Source organism: Mastigoproctus giganteus, chromosome 9 (genome assembly GCF_048544385.1).
Source record: "Mastigoproctus giganteus isolate SK-2022 chromosome 9, ASM4854438v1, whole genome shotgun sequence".
NCBI classification, from domain to species: domain Eukaryota; kingdom Metazoa; phylum Arthropoda; class Arachnida; order Uropygi; family Thelyphonidae; genus Mastigoproctus; species Mastigoproctus giganteus.
In genome coordinates this window covers 180,038,197-180,051,395 of record NC_143583.1, presented here as the reverse complement: position 1 = coordinate 180,051,395, position 13,199 = coordinate 180,038,197, and the positions used below count along the sequence as shown (strand labels likewise).

The following is a 13,199-nucleotide window of genomic DNA, read 5'->3' as shown; positions in this document are numbered from 1 at the left end:
AACGATTCATGTTTGCCAGTAAAAAAAAAAAAATTAATTAAAAAACATATTATATCAGTGTCACCTGGAAATTTATTTTCAACTCCCCATGTGTATTGTCTCTGTTAATTTAGTGTGTTCTCTGGTCGATTTGCCTCTTTTTCTGGACGAAAACCTCTAGTTTTCCAGGGTAAAAAACCTTGCTATCTATGCTGAGACCGACTGATTGAAAAAAAAAAAAAAAAGTCCATAACAGTTTCTCGCGTTGTCGACGGGATTCGAACCCACGCTATTTGCACCCGGTTGGGGGGGGGGAGGAAGAGGATGATACCACTGTGCTACCGCGCAGACACCAGTAACTACAAAAAAACTCAAATTATTATTGGTATAAACCACCTGTAATTTCTTACATATACCCACATATTTGTATGTGTTACATCAGTAAATTTCGTGTGTTCTTGGTAATTGTTTATTTCGCTGGATGAAAAAAAACAACAGTTTCTGGGAGAAAAAAACGCCTGAGACCGGCTAACACAGCAACGAAGTGAAAAAAAGCCCATTAAAGTTCCTCGCGTCATCGACGGGATTCGAACTCGGGGTCCTTTTTCACCTGGTGTAGGTAGGTGACGATATCACTCTGCTACTCGGGCAGACGAGGAAAAGATATGGAAGTACTCAGGCTTAAGACAGAAAGTCAAAGATATATGGCATATGGAACAAGCAAATACCATTCCGATCATCGTGCGAATCGTCAGCATGGTACCAAAGAGCCTCCATAAGAACCTAGCAACAATAGACCGGGCAGAGAACAAAGGCATATAAAATCCCATATAAAAAACAGGAGGAAAAAAGTTTATAATAATAATAAATACACTCGTAGACAAGACCAGGTCGCCAGGATAATACCTCGAAAGCTAGAGAGGAAATACCAAAAAAACAAACTATTATTTTTAGGCCACCCGGATAATTAAATTCATCAGCAGTGCTGTGTGTCTTATGTCTGTTAATTGCGTGTGTTCTATGGTCAATTTGTCTGTTTTGCTTGACGAAAAACCCAAGTTTTTGGGGGGGACCTTGCTATCTACCCCTGAGACCGAGTAACTCAGCTACGGAGTGAAAAAAGCCCATTAAAGTTCCTCGGATCATAGACGCAATTCGAACCCTGGCATTTTCCACCCTGGGTGGGGATGACGGTGACGTGGCATACCACGTTTGCGCGTGTGGCATACCACTATGCCACACGCGCAAACAGCGAGGAAATACCAGTTGATTAAAGAAAGTGTACCATATTGCAAGTACGAACCCCAGGCCGTAGTAGAGACCCCAACCCACACACTGTACTGGATTGTGCAGGACTGTCTTGTTCGCCATAATAGTGGACAAGACAATCCCGCACAACAAACCACAACTAATCCTTGTCGACAAGAAGGAAAAGGCTACCTATCTGATTAACATAGCGGCGCCCAACACTGGCAACCTCCAGAAAACCTAAGAGGAGGAAAAGGTCACGAAGTACACGGACTCAAGTAACGACCATTCTGATCATTGTGTCAACCACCGGTATGGTGCCAAATACCCTACATGCAACCTAGCAGCAACAGGTACAACGAACTCCAGAAAGTTGCAATCCTGAACACCTGTAGGATAGTCAGAGAGTTCCTTCACCAAGCGTAACACCAGGCATAAAAACCACCCTGTTCACTTTATACTAGTACTTGTTACGGGGTGGAACCCCCATCAAGGAGAAATAATAATAATAATAACTAATAGTTTTAAACTTTTTTAAAGATTTTCATATCAGGAAATTTGAAAATGGTATCGCCGCTCACTCCACGCCACAACCCTGTTTGAAGGAAACCCGAAGGTAAAGATTTTCTTTTCCAGGCCTATGAATAAACAGAATAATAAGATGTCATGTTGCTATCTGTTATCTGATATGCTTACTGATTAAAATTTTATGATTAGCTCACTTTTTTATAATTACCAGTAAAATAACCTTGACATTGGCAAGTGTAGTGGTTAACCTCATTCTCCATGCAAACGCCACCGTTTAAACAAGGGCTAGGATTGCATGAATCTACTCCAGGTGTTGCGAGGGCCAACGTTTTGTTAAGGAAAAGAGGATCTATGAGAGAAAAAGAAACAGTATTAGTTCCTGGAGATATACAATTAATTTACAACTATTATTATTATTAATTAAGCTACATGTCGATGATATTTTCATTTATATCGTCGGAAAAGACCTTCACACAATGACCTTATCAGTTCTGCAAAATTTATTACGTTTACAATTATGGACACATGACAATCAATTACATTTGAATCAACAAATTTTTATAATTACCAAATTCTGATCTATTTTGGTGAATCACTTTTATAAGTCATCAAAATAGATCAGACTCTTACATCAAATTACACATTTCTTCTATTAATTAAATTTCACCTTCATACAGCTTAAATGTCCGCATACACACTCAAACTCTTGTATCTAAGCATAAATCCAATCACTAAGCTTAGTTTTTCATTGATTAATTTTAGTATCTAAGACACATTTTTGGTAAAGAAACTGAAGTTCAAATCTATTTTACTTTTATAGACCCTGTTATAAATTATGCCTTTATTATCTGGACCAGAACTAATCCTATTTAACTAAAGTCGATTACTAATTTTATGACAAAGTTGTCGAAATTAATTTTTGCTAACAAGATTTGAAATAATGTTTCTAAAAGGAAATTTTTGTTATTAAAGTATAAGATTTTTTTTCAACGTCAGAAACTAAAATGTAATTTTTTTTTGTAAAAATGCAAGTTTAATTTAGCAAGCATGAGAAATTTTTTGAAACCTGTACGCCTTTGCATATGTTGCATAGATATGTGACAAGGCATACCTTAGCATTGCTAAACAATATATTGTGCAATCCAGACTTAATCTATTTATAAAATATCTCAAATTAAATTGATCTGGAACCCTACATTGTGATAACTGTTTCGTGGAAGAATGATACTCATATGCATTTTTCAACATGTTAATTTTAAAACAGAAAATATACCTAACAACACCTTCTTTATTAATTTTTGGGAAATTAACTGATTCTTGTTAATATGCAAATTTTAAAGTTGTTTCATTATGTAACTTATGTACGACTAACAACGATAGAAGAACCCAATTTATGAGTTATTACCATTGAATTTTTCAGGAACAATAAAGTTGTTTCTATAAAAAATAATATAAGAGCAACAACAATAATAATAATGATGATGATGATGATAATAAAAAAATACATCATCATCATCATTATTATTATTATTGTTGTTGCTCCTATATTATTTCTCCCTGATTGGGAGACTCTACTCCATGACGAGTACTACTACCAAGTACACAGGGTGGTTGTAATGTCTGGTGTTACTGTTGGTCCAGGAACTCTCTGACTATCCTACAGGTGTTCAGGATTGCGACTTTCTGGAGTTCCTTGTAGGTGTTCTCTGGGAGACCTATTGCTATTAGGCTGCTATGTAAAGTCTTTGGCACCATACCGGTGGTTGACACGATGATCGGGATTGTCGTTACTTCTTGCATATGCCACATCTCCTTGATCTCATGTCTCAGGTTCGTGTACTTCCTAATTTTTCCATACAGGCCCGTTTTGCAGAAGTTCTGTGTAAATTCAGCTTTTCAGGTGGAGGTAGACGGAAGTCTAGGTGCCACCGTAGAAATAATAATAATAATAAGGCACTCAGAGACAATCCCGAAGTTTCTCACTCAAGAAATCACATATCTCAAGCCTAAAGACGAAGATACAGGAAACCAAGAGAAATATATGCCAATCACCTGCCTCCCAACAATGCACAAGATCCTGACCAGCTGCATAACCAGGAAGATATCAGATCACTTGGAGAGCCAGAACATAATGGCCGAACAGTAGAAAGGATGCAAGCGGCTGAGCAAAGGATGCAAGCGGCTGAGCAAAGGATGCAAGGAACAATTAACCATAGACGCCGCGGTTATGGCGCAAGCACACACAAGAAGCGCCGGAACATTTACACAGACTACGTCGCTTACAATATTTACACAGACTACGTCGCTTACAAGGCCTTCGACTCCGTGCCTATAGCTGGCTAATAGAGGCGCTGAACATCTACAAAGTCAACCCGATAGTGATAAACTTCCTAGGAGAAACGATGGCGAAATGGAGTACCATCATTAAGGTCGAAAACGTCACAACCAGACCAATCCCCATCAGGAGAGGAATCTTTCAGGAAGATGCCCTGAGCCCATTGTGGTTCTGTCTAGCACTTACCCCACTATCTACCATGCTCAACAGTAGCAAGTACGGATTTAACCTCAAAGAAGGAAGGAAGCACCTGTACACCCTCACCCACCTGATGTACAGGCATGACATCAAGCTCTACGCGGGAATCGAGAAGCACCTTCAGCAACTATTCCAGATCACCGAAGAATTCAGTAATGATATTAGGATGGAATTTGGTCTGGAGAAAGGCAAGACCCTCGGATTGCATCAGGGAAAATTAGTCAACCGAAACTACAAGCTGCAGAGTGGTAAACAGATCGAAGCCATAGCAGAGGGAGAGGCATACAAATACTTGGGGATGATGCAGGCTCAGCAGTTACAACACAAGTAAATTAAGGCGTGCCTGAACGAAAAATACCATCAGAGACTCAGGGGCCTGCTGAAAGCAAAGCTGAATGGAGGGAACACAGTTAAAGGCATAAACACCTATGCAGTCCCAGTGGTAACATACTCCTTCGGGGTCATAGATTGGACTAACACCGAGCTGGAGGATATCATGAGAAAGACAAGGACAATGATGACCAAGAGACGCCAATACCATCCGAGATCTGTTGTGGAGAGACTTTTTTTTTTAGATGGAAACCCCAATCACGAGAGGTATTAGAACCTATAGTACTTAGTATCGTGCTTGGGTTTGAGGTTGAGAAGACGAAAGAAGATATTTGTTGACATTAGACTTGAACTTCTGTAGACTATAATTTTCAAGAAATACATATGAAGGAAGTTGTTCCAGAAAACAGCAGTTGAATGAATAAACGAGAAAGATGAAAAGTTGGTTCTGTGAGTTTGAAGTTGGACAGTAAATCGATGTTGGCTGGTGGCGGCACGTGTTCGGACTGTTTTGAAAGAGAGAAAGAGCGGGAATTATAGAAGCCAATTCAGAAGAAAGTGCTCATGGAAGTATCTGTAGTTTTTTCTCCTCTCTTCCCTCTGGAATGGACCCCCCAGAGGTTCCTGGCCCACCTACTTACTTACAACACCAGGTGGGTCAGAGTCTCTTTCGAGACGGTACGTGTTTATTGGGACTGGTCCACCTTCACGTGGTGTGGACGAGTCCCCAGAATCATCTGTCCAGGTGACTGATGCTTCTGGGTAGCCAAGCGGCTAGCCACAACAACAGAGCACACACATAATACACACAAAACTACGTTGCACACATCTGGCCCATTTGTAGTGATACTGTTATTCACAGAGATACGAGGCGGAGTTCAACAAACGTTCTAGGTGCCGCCCTTACATATACAAATGTCCACACATGTCCATGTAGAAAAGCCATGCAGCAGAAACAGTACGTCTAAGACTGACAAGTACGCCTAAGACTGACAATTGCCCGAGAAGGAGGAAGGGGCCTGATAGACTTCATTGAGCAACAGAAGGCAGCGATAGTTAACCTGAAGAATTACTTCCAGAAACACAGCAGCACTCCACCAGGCCATAAGGAAGATAGACAAGCGGTATAGCCCACTCAGCATAAGCGAGGAGTCCCCCCTCCAACCAGGAGGTACAAACGAAGCTAGAAAGATGGGCAGAGAAGACACTCCATGGCAGAAACTACAATGATCTCCATCAAGATCACATAGATAAAATTGCTTCCAATGCATGGCTTACAAGCGGGACGCTCTTCCCCGAGACTGAAGGATTCATGCTGGCCATCCAAGACCAGGTAATCAACACCAGAAATATAGAAAATACATCGCTAGGGAGCTCGGAATGTCCGATGATACATGTCGACGATGCCACCTGGCCTCAGAGACGATCCAAGAGATTACCGCGGGGTTCAAGGTGATCACCCAGACTGAGTACACTCATAGACACGACCAGGTAGCAAAGATAATACATCAGACGCTAGCGAGGAAATACCAGTTGACCAAAGAAAGTGTACCATACTACAAGTATGAAGCACAGGCAGTACAGAGACCCCAACCCACAAGATTTACTGGGACCGCGCCATAATAATGGATAGGATAATCCCGCACAACCGACCGGACATCACCCTTGTGGACAAGAAGGAAAAGGCTACCTATCTGATTGACTTAGCGGTACCCAACACTGGCAACCTGCAGAAAACCCATGGGGAAAAATCAGGAAGAACACGAACCTAAGACAGGAGATCAAAAAGATGTGGCATATGCAACAAGTAACGACCATCCCGATCATCGTGACAACCACCGGTATGGTGCCAAAGACCCTACATAACAGCCTAGCAGCAATAGGTCTCCCAGCGAACACCTACAAGGAACTCCAGAAAGTCGCAATCCTGAACACCTGTTCGATAGTCAGAGAGTTCCTCGACCAACAGTAACACCAGACATAACAACAACCACTCTGTGTATTTGGTAGCAATACCCGTCACGAGGTGGAACCCCCTATCGGGGAGAAATAATATAAGAGCAATAATAATAATAATAATAATTTTTAGATTTTGGTTTGATGAATACAATTGTATATTATTATTATTATTAGGAAAACCAAGGTGAAACAGACGTACTCAAAAAATATGAAATATGAATTCAAGAATAGAATATTCATGTAGAAAAGAAGTAAAATCCTCGTGATAGGATGTTAGCAGTTTCAGTTCTTTCGAAAGTGGCCAACTTTCGATTATTGAATAGTTATCACGTCATCGAAATACTTTCAAATAAACATCGCTCCATCAATGACTATATATTGCTCTTTATTTAATTGGGTGATGCCACTTCGACAATACTCACTTAAGTAAATTTATTTTCACCACAATCGATAGTGCAGTTTCGAAACTTTATGCTTTTATTCGTTAAACAATTTATGCTCATCCCTCTACTCAGATATGCTAGACTCATAAACCCTCTCAGCGGATGGTTCCATCCATTCCACTCGTTTATTTCAAAAATCAACTGCGAAATACATTAGAGATTATATGAAATGTATCATATGATCTGAGAGTATAATACAGATTATATAAGAGTATCATATAGAGAAGTTTACTGCGTGGAAGCCGAGCAGTAGTACTTGTTATTCCCATCACTCCACTCGATGCCACTCCACATGAGATGTAATAGGAGACAATCGCTGAGTGGAAACACTTTCGGTGGACCGTCTGAAAGGGTCCACTGTTTCATATACACCTGAGGTGGAGTGGTGTGGCGTGGAACTGATCGTGTGAAAGGGCACTGTTATTCTTTCTCATTTATTTGCTGTACGCTACTGTCTAAATATGTTTCCCGTAACTTAACACTCTAACATCTTTAATAAAGATTTCTTTACATCTTTAATAAAGAATCTTTAATAAACATCTTTAATAAAGAATAATTGGTGATATCGGTACACCGGCATATTTCTGTAGATAATATATATACAAGTTAATCAGGGATTCTGATCCGGTATTGTTAGGTATATCTTTTATTAAATAAGTAAATTGAAAGTAAAGCCATTTCTTTCATTAACTGTTTTGTCAAATTTGAGGTAAGGTTTCCAAGTGTTCTTCGAAATGGCTGTATCACCGAAACAGCTATTGATAATTTTATCGCGTCATGAGGATTGTAAATATTCAGAACTGCTGATTACTTACAATCCTCATGACACGATAAAATGATGAATAACTCTCACAAAGAATACGATTAATTCAAAGTCGTCATTAATGAAAATACCACTTTCGTATTTTTCTGAATAAGAACAATAAAAAAAGAACGGGTAGTTACACTGGTCTACATGAATTTATATATATTATTATGCTGTCATCCACTATCACTCCAAGGAGTCATTCACGATGAGCAATGTTATGTTTTTCCATAACGTTGCAGTCGCCAGTTTCTCAGATATGCTTAATGAGGCTTAAAGACTACAGGAAGAAATAAACTGAAAGATGTGATTAATGAAACATTTAATTAACATTATAATTAAAACTTAAAAAAAAAAACTCTATAGCGAATATTCAGACTGTACAAAGTCCAAGGGATTGTTGCTGACTTAATTAAGTTTCACAAATGCTGCCCGTCTGTCAACTAGTCGGTCACATAGTTCTCGTAGACAGCAATAATGAGGAATATCAAAATGAGAGAGAGAGAGAGAGAGAGAGAGAGAGAGAGAGAGAGAGAGAGAGAGAGAGAGAGAGAGAGAGAGAGAGAGAGATTAAGATATTCCCTTGGCAGTACTTGAATGAAGTGTTATGGAAGGCATTGAGAGAATTCTATGCATGAAAATGGGAAAAAATTCATTAGGAGTGGAAAGCGGTTGCCTTGCGTCGGTTATAAATTGCCTGCATTGCAGGGAACCAGTGCAGCGAAACAGAAAAACGTTTGGCAACTGCATTTTTCGAACACAGTTTCCTTCGATCAAATTATAAGCATACCTTCATTTTCTTGTAACAGTTATCTCGAGAAATTGTTTACAGTGAACAAAAACAATATAAAAGATTGCTTTAAGGTCATTCAGGAGTTCAAGATAGCAATCACGCTCTACTTCAAGTAGCTCATAAGGAAAAGAATAACTTTGTTTCCAGTATGATGCTTCGCGTATTTGACGGTTCTCCATCTTTTCGGCTGACAGCAGTACAGTTGAATGCATAGCTCAAATTTATTCGTTAAATGTCATTTCCAGATAATTAATAATTAACTGTGTTATAATGCACCAATGTGCGATAATATCAGTATTCTAGGTTTTTTTTTTTTTTTTTGAGAAATTTTTTTAAAATGAAGATTTCCATAGAAGAGTAGATACGGCAATCCAAAACACCCCAACCCGAACGAATCTTGTTTGGATTGGGTTGTTTTGGATTAAGCGTAGAAGTAACTAAAGTCACGAGGCGTCTTTTAGTTGGTGTATTCTCTTTATGATCTGCCAGTATTACGGAATGAAAAACTAATATCCATGAGGGCGAAGCTTGTAAACCTCAAATCATGGATTTAAAAGCGTCGTTTCCTTTGCTGGTTATTTTCGTTAAGAGATAATTACTAACTATACACTGTTACACCTTTATTAGCAGTATCACATTCCGAAGCTTCTCCAAGTCCCTTGATCACATGGAACCGAGGGACTGGCAGAGACTGCTCCTCACGATGATCCGAATGTCCAGGAAAGAAAGGCAAGGGAGATGAAATTAGATTGATCAATTAAAGGTCAATCGTTCTCTTATGACGCCATATTTCCCTTCTTTTTATCTCCTGAATATTCCGATCACCGAGATTAGTGCATGAGACCAAGGGACTGGTTGAAGTTCCGAAATGTGATGGTGCTAACAAAGGTAATAATCGTAATATATAGTGTATCAATTGGTAATTATCTTTCCCCCAATACGCTGCGGTATTGGGGGAAAAAATCCATGTAAGGTTACTCTCATCGAAACTAGTGAACTCAGGCTTTTACACAATGTGCAGAAGAAGAAGAGCAATCGGAAACACCGACCTAACGCGAGGGCTACTCGTCTGAAATAAGACTATAATTTTTTTTTCACTCGGAGTTGTTCTTAACAGTGGCCCACCCCACAATAGTTTTTATTTTCTTTTCCATGTGAGTGTAAAGTGCGTAGAATACATGTTACATATACTTGATTTAAATAAAATAAATAAATAAATGTGAATTACAGACATAATAACGGACTTAGTTATACTATGATTATGGAGAAGGGGGGGAAAGACGTCAGGAAAAAATTCCACAGATAATAATAAATTAAAGCCCTAATAAAACTACGCTATTTATTATAAATTTATTAATGGTGAGAAGAGATTTACCTTTCATAGTTTTGTATGCAATGCTGTATATCATGGCGTGACTAGTATCATTTCCTGCTAAGGTGTGGATATACAGAGTATTGAACTTTGAACGGATGATATTTCTAACTATGACCTTCGAAGCTCCATTCGTACTGCAGATCGATTGTTGCTCACTGCTGTACTTGTCTTCTACTATCATCATTTCACAATCAGCCATGCTGTCCATAACGGTACTAGACACTGCTATTTCCACCAAGCGCCCAACGGAGGCTATTAGCTTCTGGGTATAATTTACTCCTTCTGGTGGCGGATATGGAAAGTTGATGTTTCGAGCAAGGCCAGCACCATCTGGATCAAGATGAAGTAACGATTCCAGTGTTGTCCCATTAACTATTATGAAAAAAAAAAAACATATACACATATATATATATTTTTCATTACACATACTAGAACTTCCAGAAGATACTCTCTCTCTCTCTCTCTCTCTCTCTCAACGACTAAGGCCATATTGCTCTGTGTTATATTGTCTATAAATTGAGTGTATTCTGAACTCGATTTCTGTTCTCTTGACAAAAAACCCGAGTTTCCTGGATAAAAAACCAAGGTACCCTCGCCTGAGACTGACTAACTCAGCCACATTGTGAAAAAGGCTCATAAAAATTCCTCACATCATCGACAGGACTCGAACTCAAGTCTTTTCCACCCAGTGCGGGAGGACAGCGATCTTACCAACTGTGCTACCCCCCAGGGCTTCCCCACTATCAACTGATTTACAAAGCAATGGGTATTGGGACTTTACACTGGCTTGGATCAGTTCCTAGGCTGCCTGAACAGCCGTCCTACTTGTTTTCGGAGTTGTGACAGGCATGTATCTACATCGGATGTCCAAATCAAAAATTACGCCATGATCGTAGCGCCACTAAGAGCCTGGCACACTATGCATGCCTCCGTGGGTAACACAGTTGGTAGAATCGCCTTCGTGGGTAACACAGTTGGTAGAATCGCCGTCCTCCCCACACGGGACGGAAAAGACCAGAGTTCATGACGTGAGGAATTTTAATGGTTCTTTTTCACAACGTGGCTGAGTTAGTCGGTGTCAGGTTTCTTCTTTAGAACATTATTTGGCTTTCCAAGAATATTATAGACGGGTTTTTCAAAAAAGGAAATTAATTTCAGTTGTCACTCATACCATTGAGTCTAACTGTATACTTTTTTTTGCGCGAGTAGGGGATTGAAAATTTTTTTCTCCCTCCCCCATCCACCTCGCTGTTTTTTTTTTTTTTTTTTTGCTTTTGCTGGCTCCTCGGATAAGTAGGCGGGTTGCACAGACAGATTAGTAGAACTAGGTCCGGCTTCTCGTGCCAGGGATGAGCACCAGGTAGCTGACACCTAGGTGGTGTCAGCTTCCTGATGGTAAAGTGACTTGCTAACACACTAACAATATACTACACATTACACTAACATACATACTACACATTACACTAACATACATATTACCCTATAGGCCTATTAGTAGAGGTTCTAGGTGAATATAGATGTTATGGGTAGAGGCAGACGTATGTCTGGGCGCCACTCTAGTCAAGTACATATACATACATACAAACGTAGCTCAATACCACCTCAATTTGGAAATAGCCAAAAGGGGCCTATATTATAGATCAGGAAGGGTATACCCATAGAATTTCTGGGGATAGCCTTTGACACAGTCAATAACATCAAGGCTGAGAGAAAAAGAATAGCCACAAAGCTCCTTGAGCAATGTCAATCAAATTGGGAGCAGGAAACCAGAGGTGCTGTTACAAAAATGGTTTCTGCCACAGGTGGCAATGGTTAGTCTAAAGCCATCAAAGTGGTATGCACCTGGACTTTTTACAACCTTCATATTGACAGGTCACGGCTCCCTAAACTGATGCCCCAAATTGAACTTGTGGTGAGAGTGAAGACTGGGCACAGATTCTTTATGAATGTACAATCTATGAAATCCACAGAAGACAGTTTATAGCAGAGACTGGCCTCCTCCCCAAGGGACAAGAACACCTTTTCATAATAGAATAAAATATATCCCAAGGGACAAGAACACCTTTTCATAATAGAATAAAATATATATAAAGTCTTCAACTTTACTCAACAAGTATTTGAAGTAAGAATAAACATGCAGAGACAGGCTTTGCAGCCTCCCCCGCAGCCAAACAATAACAAACAACTAAATCTGCCCATGTCTCCCACCACGCCCGGATGAATGATGACATTTCAATCTGACAAGGTAGCTGTAAGATACCTAGATTGGACACAACCGAAATGACGACTGGGATACCCCCAAGGTTACCATGTCATGCCATGAGTAGGGACCTGGTGGCCCCACACTCATTGACAGAGTAAATATAAAGGGGAGGGAGATGTACAGGCAGCCAGGAAATAACTCAGCTGAATAATATTAGTAAGCTTGTTGCAAGGGGATGCAATGTAGAATGAAAGAAGAATGAATGAATCAGGAGTGCGAAAGAACTGAGTGAAAGTGCTGGGCACTGCATGAATGTTATAGAGTGAAACTGAAATTATGGTGAAAGGTAAAGAATGTGAAGTTATGGTGAAAGAGAGCGACCAAGCAAGGAAGCAAAAGAGCGTGAATGAGAATTTTGGTAAAAGGAAGTGAATGAAGGTATGAATGTAATTGAGAGTATGAAAACACATTGTTAAATATATATAGCTTTAGAATATACACAGCAAATGAATTTAGCTACTAACAACATCAATACTCACTGCATACCTTCCTGGCATGCAAGACATGCAGCCGGGACTGCACCCTAACTGAACAGTAATGGTAAGTTGAGGGGCCTGAGGATGCAGTGCAGAGAAAATGGAATTAAATAAGTGAAACAAATGCTTGAAAGAATGAATGGAAGCATGGGTGTGAGTGAGAATGGACACAAACTTTAATTATTAGTAAGCTTTAACAATACTAACCTTTATTGTAGTTGTTTCAAAATTTTGATTTATTTAAGTTAACCTTATAGTATTCTATCTCAAACTTCACTACACACCATTGCATTCCTCCCGGTGTGAGAAAGAGATTGGATGCATGGGCGAATACACATATAATTTAACAGAAAAAAAGTTGTATAATATAAAATTAAAGAAAAAAAGCATAAAATCAGAATGAATGCAGTGTGAACGAGAGATATGAATGAAACAAAATGTGTCTCTCTTACCTCTCCCCCTCCCAA

The 13,199-nt window shown here is 39.5% G+C and overlaps 1 protein-coding gene across 1 annotated transcript in view; it reads right to left on the bottom strand.

Annotated features, from left to right (window-relative positions):
- The window catches only part of LOC150080917 (uncharacterized), a 408,289-nt gene that overhangs the window by 85,535 nt on the left and 309,555 nt on the right, over window positions 1-13,199 (bottom strand). The window contains exons 14-15 of the mRNA XM_090380855.1: window positions 9,994-10,365; window positions 1,964-2,104 (exon numbers count right to left, since the gene is read on the bottom strand). Of these exons, the coding sequence (XP_090236981.1) occupies window positions 1,964-2,104; window positions 9,994-10,365 (513 nt within the window). The remainder of the gene's footprint in view (window positions 1-1,963; window positions 2,105-9,993; window positions 10,366-13,199) is intronic.